Source organism: Falco biarmicus, chromosome 11 (assembly GCF_023638135.1).
Source record: "Falco biarmicus isolate bFalBia1 chromosome 11, bFalBia1.pri, whole genome shotgun sequence".
Classification (NCBI taxonomy): Eukaryota; Metazoa; Chordata; class Aves; order Falconiformes; family Falconidae; genus Falco; species Falco biarmicus.
In genome coordinates, this window is record NC_079298.1 from 16,502,559 (window position 1) to 16,529,833 (window position 27,275).

Here is a 27,275-nt window from a genome sequence, read left to right on the forward strand (position 1 = left end):
GCTCAGTGCTTTCTGAAAAATGAGACTATTCAGATTTCAAATTTACCACTGCAAATTAGAGGAGTGGAAAGTATGAGGCAATGAAGGATGGGATTTATTTGCATTCTCCCGATTCCAGTATACTGGTGTGACTACTAAATACATTTTGAGGTCTCCTGAGTCTTTGAGAGCATGTAATATTTTTGTCTTAACAAGGAAAGGAAGAAAATGATGGATGAAATTGGATCGTACAAATTTTATTTAAACACACTGTCATTGATTTGCATTTTATTTCTTGGTCCAACTGGAGCAGGAAAATCCTGCTTTTTCAGCTCTGCAAGTTCTGTGATTACACGAGAACCCCCTAAAGAGCTGATAAAACAAGTGTGACAACTCAAGATAAATAATTGCTTCTGACTAATTGTTTCCAAACTACAAATGCAGTCATATAGTCAAAAATCATCACGGCCAGTTCATGGAACAGCTGTTTCATATAGAAATGCTGTGATTCATTTTGTATTCCTGTCCATTATGTGCTTTTGGTGAATTTAGTGCAATTACATGTAGAAAGAGGTTATTGCTTTTTTGGGGGAAGGCATTGGAAGCTGCCATTTTTCAGCAGTGTATTTCTGTGCTGTATTATTCCCCCTGACGAAAAGCAGCCAGAAAGGTGTGTCAGAAAGACAGATGATCTTCAAAAATGCATGAAAAGCAGCAGTCTGGTTTCAACACAGTTCTGTGTAATTTATAATTGTTTTCCATCACGTTGACTGTAAACTGTCTGATTTGGTAAAGATGCATGTTGATAGGAAAAAAAAATCCAAATAAGAAGCAACAGGATGTTTTGAAGGAAATCGCTTGAGAGAAATTTTGCTGGGCTCTTCCTTCTATAGCAGCAAATTAATGAACTACCACACTGATGGAAGAGATTCTGCCCAAATTTGGCTCTCCACCCGTGGGAATGGATGTGGAACTGAAGCCACAGTGATGCTGGCTGTTAATTTTCCTGGGTGTTTGCTCTGTTATCTCACTTTCCTCCCTGTAAAATGGGATATTAATCCTTCCTTCTTTCAGAGAGTTAGTTAGGTTTTGTACAGTCCTTTGGCACTATTAATGAAGGATTTCCTCTGCAATTTATCTTGCCTCTCCTGCTTTGTGCAGATACTCCCGACTACATCAGGAACCTTTCGCTGCAGAGTCAGATCTGCTGTTTTGCATTAGGAGCTGATGAATGTAAAGCTGAGATTTTCCATGAGAATCTGGAAGAGAAGCTGAAATCACTTCAGTGAAAAGTGAGCCAGCTCGGTGAGTTTTCTATCTCTAAATTAGCACTGAAGAGAAGGGGAAAACTTAAGAAGTAATTTCACAGTAAAGCCTCAGTATGCTGGTGAGTAGGAAAATAAAGTATTCTTCATCCATGAATCATGCTCACTCCCGGGGAGGAAAGATAGATACTTATTGCTCTTGCCATTTACCCTCTAGCCAGCTGTCTGAAGAAGAGTCATGCACCTATAGCCACACGTTGAAAATATCTTCTCTGCTCTCTCGAGTTGTTGCAATGGTTAGAACAGAGAGGAATTGTGAAGGACTTTATTATTCTCACCATTTAATTTTGCAGGATGCCCTTTGGTGCTTTTGCTCTGTGGTAGAGCAGAGTCATCCTGATTGATGTATGCATCTAGTGGACACCAAAATAAGGCTATCACTACTGAGAAATACTGGCTTTGATATAATGAATTACAAAAGAAAAAAAAAAGGGCACTAAGACCATTTTGGAAATATGAAGTAGCAATGCTTATTTATTTAGCAGCTATAGCACAGAAGGAGAAAGCCAAAAAGCAAATAAAAAAACCCCTAAAGTATGGGAGTCTAGTGTTAGCAAGCACCAGTTCAGTCTTATCTCCTACGGATACAGTTGGACGCAGCAGCAGGAGTGTTATTTTCTCCCTGCATGATACGAGTCACTTCCACAGGAGACAATATGCAATCCTAAGAGCTAAGCGCTAGGTGTTTCATATTTGCTGAATCTCTTGCTTTGAGTCATTGATTTCTTCACATTGAATCTCATCTCTGGCCCAGTTAGTGAGCCATTAAGTGAGGAGTCTACTGCGTTGATGAAATAATAATTCTGTTTACAGAGCGCCTTCTCACCAAGGCACTGTAGGTGCAGCACAGTATCTGCTTAATTCACACTCTTTTAATAATTAAAGCTTTTCTACCTAATGCCTTTGTGAAAAACTGAATTCTTCTGCTGTCTTCAACCAGAAGCAATTGCAGAAAGGCTGCTTGGGGAGCAGTTCCTAGAGGGTTGCCCATTTGTCTGGCACTGGAACATCCTTTCCTCTAGAACGAAGAAAACGCTTCCTTCTTTTGAGGAAGGTGCTCAGGCCAGGCATGCAGGCACATCAGCTGAGAAGCGGAAGGCAGTGGTGCTCCATTTCTGCCATATTTTTGTCTGCCATACTTAGGGACCACCACACTCTGAAAACGTATTTCATGTTACACTTCAGAGTCTTTTTTCCCATTCTAAAAATTTAAGACATGCTGTAATTATACATATCCTTTAAAGAATAAATTGGCTGATGGTAACAGAGAAAGATACCAGAAACTTAGGAAACGTGGATGACTTGCTGCATCCAGCCCAATCCAGAATGGCAGGAGTTTACCCACCCAGCTGAGAGTTCCCCTAGAAGGGAGAAAAACTTGTTCAGACAGTTTCAGACAATCACCTTCTACAGCACTCACGTTTATTTTCTTTCGTTTTGTATTCACATGTCTAGATAGGGGAAGAAGGAGAAAGGAAGGAACTGAGGTGTGCTGGCTAGGCAGCTGATGTGCTGTCTCATTCCTTAATACTTGCACACTGCTGGCTTAATGATGAACAGCTCCTCAGTGCTCTGCTTAGGAATGAATCCGTAGGGGCACTTGCAAAACCTGTCCAGAGATTTACTTCCCTGGCCCACCGAAGCACATTTTTGTATGCTTAATGTTGAGGCTCTAGAGAACAAAGGTTAGTTACAAAGGCAAAAAAAATTCCTTTAACCATAAAGACTTGCTTCTTTTTTTTCCCCCACTCTGTGAACGTTCATGATTTTTTTTGTGAAAAGACACATTAGGGTGCTGTACATACCTTGTGTAGGTACAAAAATGACACACACACACACACAAAAGGATGCGAAGGATCAGATGTCATGATTCTGAAGTGTCATCATTACTAATTTGCATCTGTAGACTTGTTCTTGGGCTAATACAGTGTAAGTAGTTAGTTATAATAGTTGGATACAGCTCTGAAGTGACCATCTGCAGTGGGATGTGAAAAACAAACCTGGGAAACCAGTGGTGACTCTCACAACTGGCTGACGTGACTTCCCTTCACCTGTGGGAAGTGCTGCTGGAAGCTAGAGATTTTGTAGCAGAGTTTGGGCTGTAGGTCACATTGCTGCCTGTGTTTGAAATATGCTTTGAGTGGGAAGAAAGACTAGCAGGGAAAAGGTGATAGTCCGTGTTGTCAGGAATGAATTAATTTGCCTCTTGTGCCCGTGTGAGCACTGCCTTCAGGAAGCGGTGTCAGTTCCCACGGCCATGGCATGTCCCCTGATGGCCGTGTCAGGGGACTGCCAGAATACTCGATGCATTATACTGGTCAAGCTGAAAAATCTTGTAAATGTCTATCTTTCTCTTAATATGCTTGTGTTTCTGTGCTCTTCCTTCCTGTGGTTGAAGGGTCATTGGCTTAGGAAAGGTTTTCAGATAGATAGTCATCGCAATTGACGTTGCATCATTCCAAACACTTTTTCTGAAGGTAAGAGGCTGTAGTAGTAGATGAATAGTTCTGGTGGCACCAGCCCAGTTCTGAGGAGGCTCTTCCCTGGAAGCCATCATGTATCATGGTGTCTGGGTGCTGACAGAGGGCTGGAGTTAATGGAAGGGTCACCAGAGCCCCAGGAGAGGTGGTGACTGAGAGCAAACTGTCACTGGCCACCTGGGTGCCACTATTGCTGGTGTGAAGGCTTGGGAGCAACTAAAACATACAATCTCCTCAAACAATACCTTTGAAAATATTTTCCTAAGATTTTTACTTTGCTTCTGTCACAAAAAGCAAGACTGGAAAATAGTTTGAGAGCTCTTTAAGATAAATCCTTTTGTGCCTTTCCTACAGATGCAGGTAATTGCAGAGAGATTTGGGATCTGTCTAAGTCAGATCCTGCCCGTTAAAAAATATATCTCAGGGTTGGATTTGACATGCAGTGTTGACATCCTTCTTTCTATAGTAAGGCAGATGATATGTTTAGCAGACAGCTACTTTGACAACTTCCCTTCTGAGGAGCTGAAGGAAAATGCTGAAAATTTCCTGTAGCTTTTGATATTTTATGTGCTTGCTGGGCTAATCTTTAGAAAATCCTGATGCTGGGGGTTGTCACACTTACTGCTACCAGAAGCAGATGCAACTCCAGAGACATCAGTGGAATTGTATCTCATTGCAGTTATGAAGCTGGACCTCCCTTTGAAGAAAAATATCACTATGCTTACATTAAGGGGAGAACAGACTCTCATCAGCTTCTGAGCTTTGATACCAATTCCGCAGGCTTGTATGACTGCAGGATCTTTCCAAGCCTATCATTTCTTTCCAGTAGGGAAATCACCTCCACAAAGGTTTCAAGGAATTATAAAAAAAAAAAATAAAAAATTTCCTCCTCATAGTTTAAATTGCATCTTGAGTTATTCCTTATGCATTGTGTGTGTTCTTTACTTTCTTCATTTCACTTTGTTACACTAGAAACTACCTTCTGTACCCTACTGCTGAACAGCTAAATGCCCATATTATGTGATAACGACTAACTCCAGAAACAGACCTGAAGCCATTATAAAGAGCTATTGAATGAGACTTGAACTGCCAACGTGCTCATTCAGAATGAGATGAAAGCCAGGCAAGTGCCTTGTAGAGGGAGTCAGTCTGGATGTTTCATTGTATCGCCGCCTCCTTTAATAGGAGATTCCCAGAGTGGGATCTCAATGGTTTTCTGGTAAACCTTTCGACTGATGACTGTGAATACATTTTTCAAAATAATTCTTTTCCACAGGGTGAAAGTATCTAGTTTGTTTTTCACTTGCACTTGTTTGAATCATATCGGTGTATACCAGATTTCTACCCGAATATTTGAGAAGAGTGTTTGACTTGCATATTTATAAAGTATTTAGGGACACATGTAATGAAGTGGCAATGTGGTTTCTCACAGCTGCAACTGTGAACACTTTTAGTGTGGCTGATATTCGTGTGGCTGTTAAAAGATACTACTGCATCTTTCCTGACAGTACAGTTAGATATAGAATAGGCTCCTTCTCACACAGGAAGCCATAATTAAAAACGATTGCATATCAATGTAGAGATTTCTTTTGTTAAATGGCTTGGCCATGTTTGCTCGCTAGTGGCAGTGAGTTTGCAAACGATGGACCCCTGGGAGCCAGAGAAGAAGGGCGCGCTGCAGGGAACACGGCTAATGGATCTTATTTAACTCTGTTGTTTGATTTACTGTTTGGGCCTATTTATCGGCTTCTGATGTGAGCATGTATCGGTTCAGAGGAGGCTTCTTCTCACCTAGAGGTAGAGTGAAGTGTGAGTAAGCCTGCTTTCCTGCTGCTCCGTTCCCTCAAAGGCAAGGCCATAGCAGGGATCACAAAGTCTCTTATCTAGAAGATCAGGGCAGCAGCAGCTGGTAGGAGCAGAGGGGGGCTGCAGCGAGGTTTCCTGGGGCTTTGCTGCAGGAATCTGTTCAGCTTGTTGAGGCACACTTGATTATGTAGCGCTTTCATTATGACTCTGTTTTCTGCCTAACAAGGGAAAAATAAGCCCTACGAACAGCATAATGAAGAATTCGGGCAAAGAGAACAACCTAAAGTAGGAAAGGTCTTTTCATAAAAAGGAAATCTTTTGGGGAGGGAAGGGGGTAATGAAACCCAGTAGCTGTGAAATTGCTGTGTGATAACCAAGTAAGCAACCTCTCCACCTGTCATTCAGAAAAATTATTGCAGGTTTCAGACTTGAGGCATTGAAATAGTATGGCAGACTATGCCACATATTTTATTTCTCATACAGTGTTTATAAAGATTGACCAAAATTTTTGCAGCAGAAGAAACTTTTTTTTTTCCCCTGTAGATTGCGTGTTGATGTGGAGGAAAATGGTGAGGTTCAAAGGTTTCAGTGCTATTAGTGCAACTATTGAGGAAATTATTAAAATTCAAGAATTATGTAATGTGCAAATTATCAGGTGTCTTCCTGAGGGGCCGACCCTGGGTGATCCCCCTTCATCTGTATTCCAAACACCCCCTCACTCAAGGCCATTGGTTTTTTAAAAAGTACTATTTTTTACCATCTTGATTGCCTTAGGATGAAGTGCTTGTAGAACAGTAGAAGTGTAATGAGAGCCTTAGTGGATGGAGGACTTCTTGAGCTAAAAGATGAGTTTTGGGCAGCTTGGATAAGCAAGTATATCTACAGCTAGCAGTAGTGAAAATCTCGCATTGTCTACAGCACAGAGGTTATCAGAGATTATGCAAATGTAAGCTGCTGTGGCAGTGTAATGCTCGTCTCATGCTTCGTATGGAGCTGCAGTTCGAAGGGGACTTGATGTCTGGAACAGTGGTGGAGACTATTACAGAAAATATTCATATTGCTGCTATATATAAGGCAGTTCAGGCATACAGTCCTCATCACCTAATCTCAAAACAAACCGGTTACATACATAAATGGTGATCAGAGACATTTAAGGAAGGACTGTTGTCCAAAAGGATGCTAGTGATAAGGCAGGAGTTCAAGAGGAGCAAAAACTTATTACAACTAACTGCTCTTCAGTGCCATCTTGAAAACGTGCAGCAAGTGAGTGAAGGTGACAATTCAAATGTTTGTACCATAAAGGATTTAGCCTTAGAATTAGTGTTAGAAGCTTTGAAAGAAATGAGAAATCCTTCTTAATTACACTTATATTTATATTGACATCATATAAATCAATACTATATTCTGAGCTATGCCTCTGCCTTGGCCAGTTCAGGGTTCTCCCTGTAGGTGCTTTTGTAAAGCTGCAGGTTTGGTAAGACTGAGCAGCACACAAAGCACAAGCTTTGCCTGTGCCAGTAACCTAAATTTTGACCTTTAATTCAGCTGACCTGGGACTACCCATCAAGAGAAAGCTGGAATGGGATGCTGAACAAAAAATTAGTGCTTTGGGCTGCTGAACAATGTACAAAAAAATTAGTGTTTTGGCTTCAGAACCTTTCAGAAATGTAAATGAAATAACCTCATCACACCATACCCGAAAAGCTCCTCTGCCCCCTGCATGGGCGAGGAGGGGAGGCAGAGCGCTGCGGGACGGAGCTGCGAGGCCGGGGAGTGCCAGGCTGTCACATCGCGTCTCGCTCTGCGCAGGAGGCAGGCGTCGGCATCCCAGCATTTCTCATGAGTGGAGCAATCCATTTTGTTGATCCACCAGCTGGCCAAAAGGTGGGGAGAGTGCCAGGTTCCCTGTCTGCCTGGTGCTAACCAGCTGGCCCTGGGCAAGCTTGGGAGCCTGCAGAGCCAAGCCGAAGGCAGGAGGCAGCGTGGGGGAGCTGGCTGGTTGCTGAACTTGGAGCTGGCAACCTTACCCAGCCCAGGAAGCTGTGTAATCCGCACGGCTGCAGCTGGGGATCTGAGGACTTGGCAAAGCGGGCAACCTGCCTGCCAGATTTATTTTGGTCTGTCAGGCAAGGTCACCAATTAGTTCCTCTGGAGCATTTCAGCTTGGTCGCATCAGGATTTTCCAATGTGAAGCTGCAGCATGGTAGAGACTGATGCCCAGCTTCACGGAGAAAAGTAAAAGACTTAGATACGATGTAGGTGCTTATATACAGGACTGAAATCCTTAATACTCCCTCTTATACCCTCAAATAACAAAGTCTATTGATGCCTAATTTTCACAATCTGTGCAGCTCTCCAGCACTCTAAAGAACAGCCTTTGCTCAGAAGTGCTGGGAAACCCATGAGACGCAGCCCCTTCTCACACGTAGGGCGTGAAAAGCCTCACACAAGGTCTTCTTCCCTCTACACCCCTTAATCTCTATCAGTAAGCCCCACAACAGCATGGTATCTGTGATTATGCTCATTCGATGATAGAACTGCGGTTTCCAACTATTTTCATGCAGTGACTTAATGCGTTGGACAGCCACTGGAGATGTAAGTCTTCTTCCCCTCCCCACCACCTGCCAGCTGTGTTTCAGAAGGGGCAACGTAGCTGCCAGAACCTAGAAGATGATTTCACGTATGGAAAACTGTTCCCAGGGAGCTCAGGGCCCTGGGAAATGGGGTGCGTATAACCACCTCTTCAGCATTTCCTGGGGAGTAGTCTAGGTAGCTGTCAGGCCGGAGGGGGAAGATACCTCAGATCCCACCTTAAAGTGCTTAACTCTCCTTTGTACGGAATTTAGTACATTGCTCTGGCGAGAAGATTGTGCTCTGGTTTCAGACACGTGAAAGTCAGGTCTTGTAATATCCGAGGCAATGGGGACACTGGCTCACGGTGCAGAGATGTCCAAGTTAGCACCAAGTGGAAGTGGTATAGCCACATTTCACAGAGGTGAAACACCACGCGGAGATCCCAAGGTATCTGCGCTGAGCCTGAAGTAATGTAGGCAGGTTAGGGTCACAGTGAGACACAGATCTGTCTGCCAGTTCTAGCCCCAGCCTGAGCCTGTGTCAGTCTCTTATGCCCATAGTGAATCTAATCTGTGTATCGTGCCCCGAGTCTCACGGTCGCGAACAGCTCTTGAATATTAATAGTTCTGTTTTGACCACATAAGCAGGATTCCATATAAGTAGAATTCTATCATATTAGCTTATTCGGCCCAAATTCTTGGCTCTCTTTCTTTTGCTATAATTATCTCTTTATCAGCTGGCAAGGAAACAAAGCATCAAAGCAGCTCTAGATAGAGTAAATTCTCGACTGCATGAGAGGCAGCTATGACCACTATTAAACAAGACAATTAAATATTGTTTCACGTAATGTCTATAAAGAATGCTGTGTTACTTCTCTTTGTGAAGGTTAAGATGATACATGGAGGAAACAGTGTAAAAAAATAATGGAGATAGGTTCGAGGGGAGCTAGTCCCAACATTTCATGTGTTTGTCGCCACTTACAGTGTTTTGAAATTAATTTCATTACTGAGAAGGTTTTAAGAGTCATGAAAGTGCCCTGAAGCTTCAGAACCAAAAGGGGCTGTGATCCATTTTCCCAGTGAGACAAACCAAAGATGTGGCAAAAGCCTGAGGACTGTTATTTCAGCACCTTAGTTTAGGACTATATTTGTTATAGTGACCCTTGCAGACTTCATGCAGGACTTGCGGTTTGATGGTGCAAGTCTCCAAGTTGGTATTTGTCTCCAACGCACTCACAATTTACCTAGAGGCAAAATGCATCAAAGATGGTGGAGAATGTGGCTACCCAATATCAGGACCCAGGTTTACTTGGACTAAATGTATGCACAACCTGATGAAGCCCACTTTGCTGCTGCTGTAAAGGTTTTGATTTAACTTTGCCTCTATTCTGCAGATGGCAATTGGAGTAGTCCAGAATAATCCGTGGAGGTCTTGGATGTTCAAACTCCTTCTGGGACAACCTTGCCTAACATCAGCAACCCAGCTTTACACCACCTGCTGTGTCACACAGGTCTCTGGCCCTTAGCCTGTTTGCAGTCATAGGTGAGTGAAAGATACTGGAGAAGGAAAGCACAGAGAGGAGAGAGAGAGCAAGTTTGTAAAGCTCCAAAAGCTTCGGCAGGCTGATGTTTTAACGTGGGCTACAATGTGAATTTTGACTGTGCCTGAATAGTTTCTGGAGGGGCAGGGTGCACAGCGGCGGGGCTGCCTGCTCCCCAGGAGCGGGGCCAGGGCACGCTGAGGTGCCACCTTGGTTTTGCAGAGCGAAGCTGAACATGTCAGTGGACGCAGGTAAATAGGGAAGGGAAACTGGGACATCAGGAACAGGCTACACATAATGAAGGGAAGGGCTGTGATCAGAACTATCTAGAGATAATTCCTGCTTCCCAAACCCCATCTGATTGATAGTGAATTTAACAATATTAGGACATATAAGTGTTCACTGTGAATTACAGCTAAGTGAGCTGCACGGGGAAAAAGAGGGAAAACCATCTTTTATTTTTTTTAGCACATTAAAGCATTTTCAGGTACCAAAATAACAACCTTCTCACACTGATAGAGGAAGAACCTTAAGTGCTATTTTTGAACAGCTTTGGAGTTTCTTAGTAAACTGTTCTCCCAGCCCCGCTTGCAATGTAATTACTGCCTATCCAGCAATAACAGAAATGAGAATGTCTTAGGCAATGTCTTTTTCCTCCGGAGACAATGTGAAATGGTGTTCAGAAAGGTACGGAATTGTAATGTACTTACAGGAAAAAAAAAACCCACAATAGTAATCAGTGTGGAGGTTAGAGGGAAAAAAACCCCCACACCAAACTTTGATTGGAATTTATATAAAACTGCCTGGAATGTATCAGACCTTTAAATAAATCTGGTGGAAAAAGATTTAGACCATTGTTAGTAAACAAAAAAGCCAGTAGATGGCACGAGAGACCTTGAGATTCTACATAAAGCTCAGATGGCCACTAATAGCTACTTCCCTGCAACCTTCTGTGCTGTCTCTGGTTTTAGCCTTAACTACTGTATTTGCTAGATTCCTGAGGTTTCGTATTCATCAGCTGCACTTAGATCCACACAGTACATTTATTTTTAGGGACTACTAAAGTTTGTTTAATAACTCATTCAAACATGCTGAGTAAAAGCCTAGCTCTGTTGAGTTTAACCATTGACTTCAGTGGGGTTAGAATTGCACACGTTACTTTTTTTAATGCTCATGCTGTGGAGCAGGCATTTCATTTCCAGGAGGGATCTGATATTAACAGTTTTGTCCTTTCCTATCATGCTGCAGCTCCTTTCTCTGGAGCAGAATGACCATGCTTTCCCGAGAGTCACTGTGTCATTTAAAATTAGTGAATCAAAAGAGCCAGGTCTGATGGACAAGAGGTTTGTTGTCTTTGTCTAGGATACAAAAGACTGTGGCTCCAACAGCCTTTTGCCTATCTCACTGTAATAGCAGGATCCAATTCTAGGCTTTTACGAATAATCCGCTAGGGTTTAACCAAAGCTGACCGGGAACAAATTAAGTACCTTGTTTTGATTTTTTCCAAATGTATAGTTATTTTACAGTTGGATGAATCTGAAAATGAAAACCTTCAACTTCCTTAACAATAAAATATACTCATGTGGTTAGGCGATCTAGTGGAAAAATTTACTTTTCATCTCTAGAATCACTGAAGAACTTGCAAAAGACATACGGGACTATAAATTCATAAGCATTTCTGACTCCATCAAGTAGGCAAGTAGTCATATCCTTCAGATGCAGAAAATGAGGCACAGAAATCCCTGGCCTCGTGCAAAACTGCATTACAGAAGTGCAAAGACAGGATTAGGACTCGATACTTAGGCCTGCGTCTTTTTTTCTGGTGCATTGTTTTAAACAATACTGGAGTACTGTAATTGCAAGGTCATATTCCTTGATTACTACTGTAGAGTCCAGAGTTCATTAATTCATATCATTGAGAAGCACTAGGAATGAAAAGTAGAGTGCATAAAAGCTCAGACTGCGAAGTATGCATTTTAATACTTGGTAGGTGATATAACTTCGCTTTGCTTTGTAAGGTAGGACAGGCGTGATTTCCAAATGAAGTTTAAATCTGGACTGCAGATATCCTCCCAGATGGGTTGGAAATGTCTGTGTGGTGCATTAGAAACTCCAGAAGGGCTTTTTCACACTTGTACTGCTAATGCTTTTAATTCTTTTGGCAAAATGAGCTGGTTCTATGTCTTTCGCTTTGCTGTGCCCACTGCCAGCCCCAGGCTTTACTAACTTTCATTATATTTGGATTTTAGAGCTGCAACATCAGTGGAGTCTTTCAGTCAGTCGAAGGCATTCAGCTGTCTCAGCAAGAGGGCACTGACAAACAGGGACTGGACAGGAATGAAAGCTGCCCCTTTGAAATGGAAACAATAAGCACTGTGCCTCACCCGTGCCCTCCACAGACCAGTGAAAGGAGCATCCCTGGGTTTTGCTGGCGCCTGCCTTCCCCGCTGCCCGTGCCTGCGCCCCAGCCCAGGCTGCGGCAGTGGTAGAGGAATGGTAAGTGGATTCCTTGGCCGCTGTCTGATGTTGTGGGGCATTTCCACCTTTCTTTCCTTGTGTCCGGAACAGTGCATGAGCTAGGAGGCTCTTTAGGACTTTTGGGCTCAAGCCGTTACACGCAGCATCTTGCTGTTGGGAGCGTTATTGCCCATGACCGCCACAACCAGTGGAAAGTGCCAACAGAGGAGCTTTTGCTAGCGGAAAGGCACACGTGTGATTTCAGGACTGGCAGGATACTTTTTCCTAGCCACAACAGTTTAGCAGAAAGAGACGTTCTGTTCTGGGGCTCCCTTTAACTGGGGAGCCAGAGATGCTGGTGCAGGATCCAAAGCTGGGCTTTAGCAGGGACAGGCCTGGCCTGGCATGCTTATTACTTTTTACCACCGTACAGTGTGTATTATTATGTATCATCATTGTAGGATAAACTAATATAGGATTGCTGATCAGTCTTTGCCTTCCAGTTTTTTTCCAATGACTTTAACAGTCTGTAAATTGTTTCTGGGAGAAGGCGTTTGCCTTTATGAGCTGCTTGTATTTTTTTGGTACTGTACATCCCAGCTTGATCATTGTTAATTAGTGTCATGCTTCCGTGTAGATGACTGTGTTTTACTGCGAGCAGAATTACTTCTCTTACTAATGGCTTTTTGCTGTTACTGAATTCCTGCTATAGTAGTTGAGCATGAAAGCTCATTTTTCTTCTCTCACTACACCTCTTCACTACCCTTGTCTTATCTGAAGTGGTTGACTGTCAAAAGTTTCTCTTTTGTAAACAAGTGGATTAAAAAGGAAAGGTGTTGGATTAAAGATGACAGTCTGATCCTACGAAAGTCAATGGCAAACCTCCCATAAGCCACAGTGAAAACAATAGCAGGAAGAAAAGGGCTCTCCAGGTGTAATATTAGTGTGCTTTTTAAGGAAAGCGGATGCAGTATTCTTCATTTCCCCTCTTGTTTGGGGTTACTCTTTTTGCAGTGTAGCACTTCTCATGAGTTAGCAAAACACGGCATTTGTAGAGGGGATTTGTGACTGCTTTATTACAAATAGAAACAGTGCGAGAACTCATGTTACTGGTCTTAGTTTGAACGTACTTGCGTAAAGAAAAGCTGTTGAATAAAGTGCTGGCTATCTGTATATACACCCAGTACACATGAAGGTTCTCAAACACAGTGTTACAGACTAAATTAAGGCTGGGGGAAGGGAAAGAGGCAGGTACCTCCCTTTTTCCGTCTGTAGGTTATCTTCAGGAGAGAGGCAGGTAGCAGGGCTCAGTCTACCGAGCCCTGGTGTGAGCAAACTCATAATGGCTTACCTTCTTCTGGAAGTAATGAAGTAAGGAAGTGCAGTACACTGAGAAAAGCTGGGTCTTTTCTAATTTCAAGTTCAAGGTGGCAAGCTGCAGCTTGAGAGAGCGAGAGGAGTACTATACATTATTCGTGTCTGCTCTTGAAGGAAGAGCACTGAGAAATGCTGTTCTGTAATTGTAATTGTTCAGCTATTTAGTCTTCAATTGTCTTTCTGATAGCTCAGTTTTTAGTTAGAAAGAAAAGTATTTTCTTTAATGACAGTTTCCTGACAGCACCTTGTCCATGCTAAGGCTTCTCCTGGAAGGGCATGCTGGCTGCTATTGCTTGTTATGGAAAATATATCGTGGCTCACTGCCTGGCTGATTTGTGCACAAGGTGAAGAGATACTGTGTTGTTGCTCTGAGTTTGAAGGTGTCACCTATCCCTGGTCCCCCCTGGGGTAGGAGGGAATTGCCTTTCTGCATAGGCCTAGTGAAAGCCAGCTGACTGACACTCCGCTGGTTAAACACAGTCTAACTGTCCTGCTTGTGCTGTATTTTAGCTTCCCAATGCTTACATTGGATCTTAAATGTTTTTCTATATTACTTTTTTTGGAGTATTTGGAATGCTACCTGATGTATTACTGTTCCCTGAAGTTTTTGAAGCCGTCATTTTCATAGATACACAATAGGAGATGGTAAACCAAAAAGAGAAAGTTCCTATTCATACTTTTAGTTTATGATGCAACAGCAGATCCATTGAAATTCAAATGAAAATGGGGACTGTGTCACACACTATAGCTCTCTGGAAAGCTACAGTGGGAGTCTAGCAGTCCAATTCATTCTTTTGTAGAATGTACTAAGGCTAATGGTCTTGCTGGGAGTAAAATGTATTTTTTTGCAGAATGGTTCCAAGAACAGACTTTGCTCTTTACCAGAAAACATGAAAGAAAACAAATGTTTACTGTTTCTTTAGTATGCTAAATATGAACTTCTTTGCACAATGGAATGTTAGCAGTAGCCGTAATCATGTTTTCCTTTCATCACCTAGTGAACATAATTTTAAGAGAGGACTGTTGTAATTATATTTCAGATAAAAGGAAGCAGCATATCTGGATAATATTACAGTTGGTCTGACTGTTTTGTTGATTGGGAAAAATAAAGAGAGAGAGCACATGAATACTTATTTAATGCACAACATATTTATTAAGCAGTGCAGACTGTACATAACGCATTTGACTTTGGATGCAATGCAGTAGGCTTATTTTCTTCAAGCACCTTTCTTAATATTTTGCTACAGCTATTATGTTCCCTTCTTATCTGTCCAGCTATTCAATTATTTGTATAGTATGTCTATAGCACAACACTAAAGCATTTAGCTTAACTACAGTCACCAGTGCAGGTACAATCAATGTCAGCATCCACAGACTCCACAACATCCTCAGATGCAGATCTCTTATCCCTGCTCCTCTGCCATTCCAGCAGGCTTGCAGCAGTATCTGTCAGAAGAGTGAAGCCATTGTTAACTAGCATCAAGCAAATTAACACATTTCAAGGAAATACTGTTTTGATGGCTGCCAACTCCCTCATCAAGTAAAGAATGAAATCCTGCCCCCACAACTGACATCTAACTGACTCACTGACTTGGAGCAGGATTTTCATCCATGGTATAATTACTATAATACTTCCCTAAAACCAAAATGAGTAACATTTCATGAAGCACAAAGACAACAGGCAGGAGGCTGTAAAAGTGCTGGAGGTAGCCACCACCAGTGTAAGACCACCACGTACCAATACACATCGGCAATCTCTTTTTATGTTAGCGCTCTATATCACTGCGTATTTCAGCTGACTATTTGCCGAAGTTCATTCAGAAGGATAAGCCCTTTGGAGAATTTTCAGAGGTTCATAAACTTCTAATTAAAGTTTCCCATATATTGTGAAATCTGGCAGAGCATTGTCAGTTGCACTATTAACCTTACCACACTGCTTTATCAACAGCAGCTTGAATAAGCCATATCCCTTAATGCTGAAATAATCTAAACGGAATAATGATATTCATCTTCCCAATAAATATTCTTAGCTAGTTGGAGGTTTATTATTGCATCTGCAAGAATATTAGGATATCCGTTTAGATTAAGTTTGTATAATGAGAATGGGTAAAGCTTTCATAATTTTACCTCCATTTGTTTTATCCCCGAGTTGGACAATACATTTATAACCTGCCATCTCTCATCACAGGGAAAGCTGGAGACTGCTGTGTGGGTTCAGGTTGTATCAGTCACTTATCTCCTGAAATGCTAACACTCTCCTTGGCTATATTACTGTCCAACCTGAAGCACATGTTTTGCATAATAAACTGGTTAATAAATATTTCCCAGAAAGATGCTGGAGATGCTTTTAAAAAATATGTATTTTCAGACTGCAAAATGAGAAATGTTATAAAATGTTTGAGGTCTGTTTTTGAAATACATTAATTTTTGTTATGTCTCTTTACCCTCGGACACACTGTGGGCCTGATCACATGTAGGTGGTAGTTCCTTAGGCAAACTGGGTTGTCGCTGAGTAACTGCGATCCCGGTGGTCAGGGCTTGTGGCGTGTTTGAAATGTAAACCAATATGTGGACTTAAACTTGGAGTGATGTCTGCCTTAGTCAAGTTCCTAAGACTACAGTCTCACTGATTTGAGGACAACAGGGGAAATTCTCCTTCCTTGTACTTCATTTTATCCTTGCTACATTGGTGACAGGGATGGGGTCCCTCTCTTTTGAAACAGCAGGCTATCAGGTCTGAGCTCTCATACAAAGAGGGGAGAAAAGGTCTTTGTCTGGTATATGCAAATACAGGTTCTCAGCCTGAGAAAGATGAGGATTTTGTTTCTATTGCTTCTCCAAGTTATCGAACAAAGAAAGAAAAAGAATAGTTTTTAAAGGCTGGCCTTATATTTCTATTGATCCTTAGCCTGAGGAAAAGCAATTGTCTTGCTAAAAAACCACACGTGGCAACCTTTTCCTTCCTCCTCCTCCTCAGGATAAAGAAATAAAAAAAAGTCCTTGATTAGGAGTGCTGCTAGCAGACTTCTCAGTCTCTGGTTCAGTAAATGAACCAGAGAAGCCTGCAGTTGCTGTAAAAGCAGCACTAGCTGCGACAACTAACATATCTTTTTTTATGATTTTCCTCTTTTCTCACACATTTTTGTGAGAGAATGAGACAGCTTTATTATAGCTTAATATTCTGAGGCAGTGAGTGGCCTGGGGTGATGACATTTCAGAGACAGAGACTTGGACACACAAAAGAAATCTGTGAAACATGGATATGACAAGATTTGGGAAGTTTTTTTTTGTTGAGGGTGGGTTTTTCTTTTCATAAAAGGATGCATCTATTCACATCTCAGGGAGCTGTCAGAAAACTATTAGCACTCTCTTTGTGCTACTTGTTGAATAGGCTATTGTAGATAGTTGACTATTACAGAGATACTCATTGCTTTTATGGGCTGATTCAGCACATTGCAGATATTAATAACATGAGCAAAGTGCAAAGTTCTACACAGATGTTGTTCAAAATTGGACATAAAAGACTCTGTTCCTCTCCAGTATTACTCAACACAGGGGTCCGTTGTCTTCAGTGAAACTACTCTGGATTATCCCAGCTAACAATGCATTTGGCCAACAATGGTTAACACTGAGAAGAGACCACTTCAGTAGATACTCCCTAATGGTAGGTTTCCCTCTAAGGTGTATATGTACTGTGTAATTCATTAAAAGATTTAGGAAGGAATGCACCAGAAATATCTGTAGGTTCCACGCTGGATTATACTCCCTTGCTTATACAACTTCAGCCTGGACCTGTGTTAGACAACGCATCGCATCCATGACAAATTAGTGTAAGGGAAAGGAGAAGAAGGCCTGGCATCTGGGGCATGAGTGTGTGTGTGTAAAAGTACCTTCAAAACAAAACCATGTTTGGAATAATCTAGAGAACATTTCAGCAGTGTGTTTTTTGCTGATGTATTGCACAGTGGCATAGTGTGGCAGCCTAATCACAGCAGTCATGTCACACTACTTGACTGACTTTCAATTGCCTTGCTTGCCCTGGTCCACACAAAATTGCAGGCTGTAATGAGCATAAAAGGACTCAGTGTTGCTTATCTCAAATTTATGAAGATCCTGAAAATGTGAAAAAAAATTTATTGATCACTGCTGCCCCTTTTACCACCTCAAATTTTTTCCTCAGATGATGCTACCTGCCATCGTCTAAACTAGCTTTTAGCTGGCCAGTACTGTCAGTGGTTAGAGCAAATACTAAGGGGATTAAAAACAGCAGCTCAGAGAGGAGCCAGAGGAATACAGGTCTGCGCGTGGCTGTGCTGTGTTTTGTTCTTTCAAGTGCTCTGACAGAACTCCTACAGTACGTGACACAGAGAGAGAAAAATATCGTACCTTTTGGGAAACAGTGGAAGCCAACCTTAACCGAAGTTTTTTCGATTGGAGTACACTCTTTCATACATTTCAGTACTGGGTCAACAGAGTAGCACGTAGATTCCTCTCCATCAACAGTAGGATTTCGATTCAGCTTCACGTAACTGCGCTGCAGTTTGCACCCTAAGAGGAAAAGGAAAGGTAGTTAAAATTGTAGAAATAAATCCCAATCGATCCTTGCAATAATAAAGGTCTATATTTTCTCTTCAGCTTTTATTAAAACAGAGTTGCCTGACAAACCATTTTCGCAGTAGCAAGGTTATCGAGATAGGATGATAATAAGTTGGGGGATAGAGGAAAGAGTCTGAAAGGGGAGCTGTTTTTAAAATCTAATTGCACAATATAACCCAAATGGAATAATGTATACCCAGTTTTTTAGAACTACATAATACACAGAAAATAACCTCTCATGTCTGAAAGCTATTAAGAATAGATATGGCAAGCACAATGGCTACTTCATTGCATTAGGAAAAATGTCAACTGTAGTGAATGGATAAAAAAAAAAGGCAGCATTTATATAATAACATCAAGGATAATTTTTGTATTGGATGATTTTTATAATGCTGCAATTATCTCACTAGAAAGGTATAATGAAACTTAACAGGATCCCAGCTATGACTCCGTTTCCTGACACACAGATAAGTACAATTCTGCTACCACTGAAGTCAAGGAGAAAAGAACCATTAACTTCAGAAAAGTTATCTCAGGTCCAAGGTAAATGGAGACCTACAGAACAAAACTGTATTGATATTATGGGAGACCATCATTATTTTTCCAGCTCTGTGTGAGAGGAAGCTCTTTTACTGTAGCAGGATTTCTAAATATTTCCTTGAGATTGCACCCTTAGATTGCACAGAACAAAAACAAAATTTTGTGTACTCTGAAAACTTACATAAACTTAAGACCTGACACTGCATTCATAGTCTGCAACTTATTTTAATCAATCGAGTCTGCAGACAACAGCTGAAACTTCTTTGATTCAGTGGTGAAAATCACACTTCTTTCAGCAGGAGCAAGATTAGGCCTGATTTTGCCTAACAAGCTACACAGTGTAACAAATTATAGTAGAATCAATTATTTAACATTGAACTACACATAAGGCAAAGACTTTTGCCATAGCATGTACTCTCTATTTTCGCAGGCAGTGTTTTAAACAGTCAGTGGTTAATGAAGTTAAAATGGGTATATATTGTTATTGTCTTTTCTAAATAAAAGATATTGGCTGATTTAAAAAAAATAAAAATGTTTTCTAGCTATTGGCAGAGGAAAAGTGAAATTGTATTTTCCCCCAGCATAAAGTGTTTTCAGATCTACTCACCACCAGAGCAGGTTTCTTCTAGCAGTACCCATGAATGAACAAAAGCAGAACAGCTCTGTGCCAGCTTATGATTTGGCATTAGGAGTTCATTGTGCTTTTCTCTGTCATTATTTCCACAAACTCCACAGGTCTTTCCTCTCATCCATGAAGCAACAGTAACCTGTAAAATAGCACGTATTTGTGGTGAATACTGAAGTGTTGGTCTGTTACATTGCCAAGGTACTAAACAGAAAGAAAGCAGTAACCTTGAAAGCCAGCCCAATACCTTAAGGACCACACCATCAAAGGTCACATTCTTCAGTCCGTGTGTTGGAACTTCCACAACAACTGTTGTTCCACTTTTGGAAATTTTAACATTGTCTGTAAAAAGATGATGAATTGTAAGGTGATGAGTAGCACAAAATACACCATAATGCAACCGTAACAAATTTTCCTTCACAGTAATTTTGCTGCTACAGTTGATTATTTTTTTTTTTTTGTGGAGAGAGAAAGCAAAAATAGAAGAAATTATCTCTTTATTTGTGAAAATACTCTATTTCTGTTCCCTATAGTTGAAACTGAATTTTGTATCCAGTCTGCTAAATCTTGAAAATATTATGACGTTGGTGGGGCTCCAGCTAAGTGTCTGAACCAAAGCATCTAACTGTGACTACAAGAACTTTTTTTTCTAAACAATCACCAACCTCGACATTCTGTGTATATATATATATATATATATAACCTGTCAGTTATACTGGAGGAAATAAGGGTATATACATACACTGTACAAAAACAGGAGTTAAGTCAATACAAATCTGAAGAAAGTAAAGTCTCTGTTTTTTTCTTTGCATTAATCCCACTCGTGGTTTCTTTACATTGAGATTTTTCTGTGGAATTTATAGAAAAATCTTAAAGATATTTAGTTTCCACGTTAGCCCTTGAAAAGTGGGTATCTCAGCTTACCTTTCTCATACTCAGAAACTCCACTTTGTGATAGAACTGGTTCTTCATTGCACGTCACAAGGGGAGATGAATTTCTGGCAGGAGAGATTGCAATGTTCCTTCAGAAAAAAAAAAAAAAAAAAAAAAAAGGAAGAAACTAGTGGTTAATTTAAAGTGTGAAAAGTAAAGATATTTGTGACTAAATCTAACAGAGAACCAATCTGAATATCTGATTTTTGAATGAATGAATGAGCTGTTTTCTTTCTGAAGTGCAAAATTAATTGGAACTTTGAATTTTGAGAGCCAACCTTTAAAGAAAAGACAGTGTGGGGACTTAATGAGCATCTTATCAGAAAATACTGGCTGTGAAACTGAAGACATGAGTAACTAAACCAAAGAGTCTCAGATGAAGATTCCTTCTGGAAACCCTGTTTTGCCTCAAATATCCAATTGAAAACCACTTTCACCTAGGAGTTAGACATCTCCCATCCCCAGACTAACTCCCTGAAACTTTATACATAATTCCTGAGCCCTCAGGATGAACCACACTTACGCTGAAGTGGTATTTATGTGAACCTCTCTTGAGAAAGACTGAGAATCAACCTTTCTTGTAGTAATGATGAATTTTGGGTGTTCAGTACAGTCCTGGACCACTATCAGGTTGCAGCTTTTATTGAAAGAATATGTATGGCTCACACGATCAAATGTTTTGAAATCTCCCTCTCTGACTTCACATGTGGCTGCAAAACAAAACCAGAAAAGAAATGGTAGATGTGACAATGGCATACCTGTTCCTGCAAAGTTTTGAAAGATTGAACTACCCCACAAACAGGAAAGAAACTTATCATCTCCTTGGCAGAAGCTTTCAATGCTGCCAGAGTCTGTAAGGACAGGATAGCACTACAGAGTAACTACCAGATATAGACCATACTTGTATTGGTTTTGCTTACACAGTCGAGCAAACAGGAACTAAAATGTACCATATTCTTGAGAAACTAAAACCAGTAACTGACCATGATAAGAAGTAGTTCACATTTCCCACAGAAATGCTAGACACCAACCATCTAAGACTCGCATGAATCCTTTTTGAAGAAAATTAACTGGCCAGAAAATACATGATCTGTCTTGTACCCATTCTCTGATGCCTCTCAATGCAGAGATGGCATCTTTATGTGGGGGTCAAAAGACAACCTCTAGTCCCTGCAGACAGGAGCAATTCCTGAACTCTGAATATTTACATCAGTTTGAAGTCTCTTCATTCACCTGCCAACAAATATGCTTCTAAGTGAAGGAACAAGCTGTTGAGAAAGCAGGGTTAGAGACGCTATGCCTCCCTGTAAGACCACTACAAGGAAAGGCAAGTCCCAGTCATGGCAGAGAACGGATCTACAAACATTGCTTATTCATGAGAAAAGCATATAAGTAATATTTACATTGATCTTCTTGTGCTATTTGTGAAGCTATTTCAGGAAATAAGTTCCAGGCAGTGATATCTCGAGTCTCGTAAGGTGGAGATGGGCCTAAGGGCAGAGTGAATGGCATTCGGAGTGCCTGATAGTAAAGTGTTACCTGAAAAAGCAGAAATGAAAATACATTATGATAAATTGAACTATATTGCTCAATATGTGACTGCAAACAAAAAAAGACTCTTATCTTAAAAAAAATAATACCTTGAAGATGCATTTATACAATTGCAGTTGTATTTGTCTCTCCAGGATGCACCAAAACCTTAAGCTTTTTTGAGGAATCATTGTCTTCTCTTCTAGTCATACTTACTGACTTTTTGAGAAATTAAGGACATTGGAAAGTAAATGACATATATGAAGTGATAATTAAGTGACTTCTTAAAAAATAAAGTAGCAAGTAACTAAGTTGATGGATGCGTTTGGAAAATTGAACAGCATCCATTACAGGCTGAAAACTGGCATGATGAGCATTGGGGTAGGATCCCTCACTGTAGCTACAAATTACATTTACCAAGAGAATCAAATTAATGCCTAGTGTGCCTACTTCTTCATTATCATATATTAAAGATCCTGCAATGCTGAAACACCACAGAAGGTTAAAGACACACTAATTTCTCTGTGTATGAAAAGCTAGCTGTTATTAATTTGCCAGAGAACCATAGGGGAAATTTTTCAAAGCGGTGCATAGGGATTTGTTGGACAAGGACCAATTAATCAGTGGGATTCTGCAGATCCAGCCTGTGCAGACTGCTCTGAGAGTGTAACTAACCGCTCCAGTTTGGTTAAAGCAGCGTTGTATTTGTGGCTGTCCTAACTTGCTCGCACCTATCTCATCAAGCACAGTTACTGCAGATGTGACACCCATGCGCCAGCGCAGATAGATGCTGTACGTGGTTGCAATAGAGTGCAAGGTGGTCTCAAGGCCTCCATTACCTGCTCTGAGACCCGTATACGTCCCACAGAACTAGTCACGCTGGGAAAAATGAACAAAGTTGTGAGTGAGGAGCAGTCATACTTCAGACAATTTGGGCCTAACTGCTGTTCTCAGCGTGGAAAGGCAGCATTTGACTACCGAGTCTGATTTTCAACTTACTGCTGCATTGCACCAAAGCAGCACAAAATCAAAAGTACTCCTGTATTTATTTCAAGATCCATATAATACAGTCAGGAATAAAGCAGCTTCTCTAAAAGGGAATAATGTTTTGCTTTTTTTTTTTTTTTTTTTTTTTTACATTAAGTATCAAAATGTTATTAGTTGAAATTCCATTCAAGGTAAGGAAAAAGAAAATAAAAATTGACACATACCCCAGGAGCTTTAATTACTGTATCAATTGTTCGTGGAGATGTTGCAGCTGCCCTTACTATAAATTCATGAGATGGATTTCTCTGATGTGCTTCTGAGAAGCCCAATACGAGTGCTGCACCAGGAACGTATTGCATGAGTCTAGAGATAACAAGATGTGACAAAATCGGGTACATGAGCAAAAGCAGACATGGGAGGATGAGGACTACTGGCAGTACTGAAAAAATCAGGGAAACAATGGAAGAACTGAAAAGTCAAAGAAATAATACTTTGGGTCAAATTAAAGGGTTGATTTTACCCAGAGGAAACACATTTGCTTTATTTTTCTCATTTGAACTGGATATTTTTTGGGACCGAATAGAAGAATATTTCAAAACGAAAAGGAGGTATTTTGAACTGAAATACCAAATCATTTAATATGGAAAGTGAAATGAAACATGTAAAGTTTTTTAAATATTTGGGGGATATCTTTTATTATGAAATATGTGGAGAAAGTAGAACACATTTACAAAATACTTTCACGCCACTGAACTTGTATTTTGCATCCAAAAAACCCACAAACATATTTGGATTGAAAAATCTCATCCATTCCTTTCAGTGATTCTATAAGAAAGGCAAAAGAACAACTTTGGAAAGAACAAATAACATACGCTGTGCTTGTCTTTTTTATCCAGGATGGAAGACTTCCCCATTGCACCTTCAGCTGCACGGCCGGCTTCCTTGCCAGTTGGCCTGTGGTAGCCACAGCTGCTATCCTGTAGTCCCGGCACTCCTTGCCCCACCTTAGCCTGGCCTTTACAAACAGGGAAACAGTCACCCAAATTTCAGGAAAGAATCATAGAAACACACTTGACCATTTAAAAATGCAAGTTTTTCTTCTTTCCTGAAACTTCACATTGATTTTTAATGTTTCCTAGTCTTTTTCTTTCTTTTTTTTTTTTTTTTTTTTCTTCTATCAATAATGCTCACAGAGAAATTTTGACTACATCCGGAAAAATCTGAGGCATAATAGAAAAAAAGCTTGCTAGGCTGTACAGAACTACTGGTACATGTTCCTGTCTCAAAGCAGCCCCTGAAACATCAGGTTTGTCATAATTTCCTGAGATTTCGTTAGACTTGGTAACTTCATAATCTATATGTATTTTTTTCCTAGAAGATGACTGCACAATAATTGTTTTTAGCCTTCACCAATACCTCTTGGCTTGAACACCCCCTCCCCCTTCCAATACTGAAATATCATGCTGATTTTGTTAATTGCAGCTCTGAAAAGCAGAGGTTTGTAAATTGTTACACAAAGATATCTTGCATTAAAAGTGCAGCACAGGGAGATGTGAAAAAAAAAGACAAGACCTGTTCTGTCATTTACGATGCTCTCTCAGGCATCAACCCATTACCCACCTTTTCTTTTCATATAATTCCTAAGAAATAAAACATTTCAAATGCATTTGGGTTACGAGTCTTCTGAAAAGAATTATATAGAGAAAAACAGCCAGATTACCAGACAAGCAAACTGACAGTACAGCAAATTATAAATAGGTAGTAATGAAGAAGTCAATTTTTCAAACATTTGTTATACTTCTGCTGGTCATATTTTGATGTATCTTGAAAGTCAATATCTTTTTTTGCCAGATTTTGAAGTGGCTGATTTTTATTTTTATTTGTTTCATTCAGAAGAATAGTGAAAGATAGGAACATTTTCTGAAATTTCACAAACTTCATGAAACATTTCAAAATATGTATGTTTTCCTGTTTAGTTCTCCCAGTCAGCAGGTGCTCTGTGCTTATTCAAAAAACTCCGGGCTTTTTAGATGTCTCTGGGGGCGAAGCTTACCTGTGCTTTCAGAGGCAGTACTACAGCATCAGCACACGCTTTCCAATTGGTTTCAGCCAGCTGAACCACAACTAGTTGCACATCAACTTTGGCAGCATCAGAACGAACATATGCTGTAGCTTGATAACCTTGATTTCTGTTGTCACTCCTTACTGCCTGTGCCACAATCGTAATGCCAGGTGGAATTACATCTCCCAGGAAGTTGCGCTGAAAAACAACCCCCAACCATCTGTGCTTAAGTACTTCTGTGTGTTCACTGGAGAGCCTACAGTCCGGTGTATGTGCACTGATAGTAGGAAGCAGCCCTCGTCCTTCATCAGTTTAGTTTGCAGATCGTATTTCTATATCCCCAATATTTAATGATAAATCTGGCTGGAATCTTGATTATTTCATTACCACCAGGAATTTTCAAAGACACGATTGTTTTGACAGGAGGGATTCCAAGACTCTTCCAAACTATCTTTATGGAAGTAGTAAGATTTTGTTCATTTTTAAAATCTTTTAAATAGCTGCCTACAATATACACTAGATAGCTTCCTTCACAACATATTTTACTATGCTACAGCTCCTTCAAACCAATTGATTATTTTCAAATCCTTCTTAGTGGCAGAGTTCCCATAGACATTACCTACATTTGCAGAGCTATTTATTCTATTTTATAGAATTGTACTTAGTACAATTATAGAATGCTAAGTGTGTAATAAAGATAAAGATGATATGTGCTTAATGGGACTTTACATTTAGCAATCAGTTATGACCATGCAGACTCTGATTTTAGTTAGACGCTGCATGCAGTCATAACCTCAGGTCTACATCTAAAAATAATCAGACTTAAGTTAAAAAAAATCTTTAAATAAAACTTACTTGTTTCCTCCCCATTTTTATCTTAATGCAATTTATTTTGCATTTTGGGCTTTCATAGGAAAAAGAAAATTCTTTCCCCTTTAACTTACAACTCCATTCCCTTCCATTTTTATAATTTCCAAATCCAGGCTTTCACTTATTGCAAACGCCTTTGGAAATGAAGGAAAATATAACCCAAGAAACCTGCAAACAAAAACCTCAAAACCAAGGGAGTTTGGAAAAAATGTTTTCACGGGGGGAAAATGTCTCAACAGACTTTGACTTTCAATGTACAGATGTGACTGGCAGCGTGCTCACTGAGCCCGGCCCCTCAGCTGGTCCGAGCGCCAGCGCCTCTACAGCTCCTGCCCAGCGGCACGCAAAGCCCGGCTGCTCCTTCGTGCCACGCAGTCGTACCTCACGCGTGAGGCTGGAACCATGGCTGTGGTGGACGCTGACCTCTCCGCTCGTGTGGCTTCTCCTTGAGCTGCGGCCAGCATCTTCTCCATGGCGGTGGCTGCTGCTGCTGCTGCTGCCACTCGGGCGACTGCTCCTGCTGCCACTGCTGCTGCTGTTGCTGTGGCTGCTTCCCAGTTCAGAGGAAGATGACGATGAGGTGCTTGATATCTCCCGATCTGGATGCTATGAAACAAAAATAAGTTAAAAAGCTAGCCAAGAAGTGACCTCTAGTTTTACAGCGTAGAGCTGTCTGCCTCCCTCTATAGGGAATGCACAGACTTAGACATATCTACCGTTATTTTAGTTATCATGTGCAGACATGAAACATGTTGGGTAGGAACGTGCCTCGGATCCACCTGGACCTCTCTGCTGATAGGAAGGCTTGTGTAGACAGTGATTGCAAATGGCAACATCATATTGTCCAGCTCTAATGTTAGGGAAAATGACACTTAAGAAGTGGTCAAACATGTCCATTTTTTTAGGGGAAAATAAAAAAAAAAAAAGAGATTGCAATGTAATTAAAACCCCTGTATATCATCTTCCTCTTTTACAGGCAGGATGCATAACAGCTTTACAAGTAGCACCTACAAAAGCCACTATATTATCATCCTTCTGATAGCTACTTAAAACACCACTGTGCCATAATGCATGCTGAACCTGGTTTCTGATACAATCTACATACCTGATGATTTTGCCATGATTGCCTAAAAAATGTGGACACAGCTATTCCCATTGGAAGATCCTGCTGTTTTGTAATTCCCCCACGGTCTTTGTTAACTTAGCTTTAGCTGCATTGTACAGCACCTAGCCCAAAGGAGTTCTGACCCAAATCTGAGGATTCCAAGTGCTGCAACAACAGAAGGATGTAGTGTAACAGTCAGTATCTTCATAAAAAATCTGGTTATTTTGGCCATCGTCAGTGTTGACAGCAGACAGTATGGAATGCTCAAGTGAAAGGAACCAAAGCAAGCCCTTCAGTAATATGCCTGATCATATCAACTGTAGCCACCATGGGAATGTGCACTTGAATTAGGGACCTACCCAACGGATGCGAGCAGACCTGAAGCGGAGCCGATATACTTTTGGAAGGTGATATTCCTGCAAAATTCCAAAATAAGTTGTTACCTACAGCTCAGTAAGGATCACATCCTAGCAGAAGTCAAAGCATTAG

At 40.7% G+C, this 27,275-nt stretch overlaps 1 protein-coding gene and 1 long non-coding RNA gene across 2 annotated transcripts in view; one reads left to right on the plus strand and one right to left on the minus strand.

The window, feature by feature from the left end:
- Window positions 1-27,275, plus strand: part of LOC130156726 (uncharacterized) — a 102,598-nt gene that overhangs the window by 58,027 nt on the left and 17,296 nt on the right. Inside the window, exons 2-4 of the long non-coding RNA XR_008824575.1 lie at window positions 1,141-1,284; window positions 9,558-9,706; window positions 11,954-12,200. This is a non-coding gene — a long non-coding RNA (uncharacterized LOC130156726). The remainder of the gene's footprint in view (window positions 1-1,140; window positions 1,285-9,557; window positions 9,707-11,953; window positions 12,201-27,275) is intronic.
- Window positions 14,675-27,275, minus strand: part of LOC130156725 (vitellogenin-1-like) — a 43,295-nt gene continuing 30,694 nt past the window's right edge. Inside the window, exons 25-36 of the mRNA XM_056355448.1 lie at window positions 27,146-27,202; window positions 26,063-26,287; window positions 24,803-25,009; window positions 23,622-23,764; window positions 22,974-23,112; window positions 21,636-21,771; window positions 20,756-20,942; window positions 20,224-20,321; window positions 19,547-19,641; window positions 19,282-19,441; window positions 17,925-18,086; window positions 14,675-14,984 (exon numbers count right to left, since the gene is read on the minus strand). Coding sequence (XP_056211423.1) covers window positions 14,866-14,984; window positions 17,925-18,086; window positions 19,282-19,441; window positions 19,547-19,641; window positions 20,224-20,321; window positions 20,756-20,942; window positions 21,636-21,771; window positions 22,974-23,112; window positions 23,622-23,764; window positions 24,803-25,009; window positions 26,063-26,287; window positions 27,146-27,202 — 1,728 coding nt within the window. The 3' untranslated portion in view covers window positions 14,675-14,865. The remainder of the gene's footprint in view (window positions 14,985-17,924; window positions 18,087-19,281; window positions 19,442-19,546; window positions 19,642-20,223; window positions 20,322-20,755; window positions 20,943-21,635; window positions 21,772-22,973; window positions 23,113-23,621; window positions 23,765-24,802; window positions 25,010-26,062; window positions 26,288-27,145; window positions 27,203-27,275) is intronic.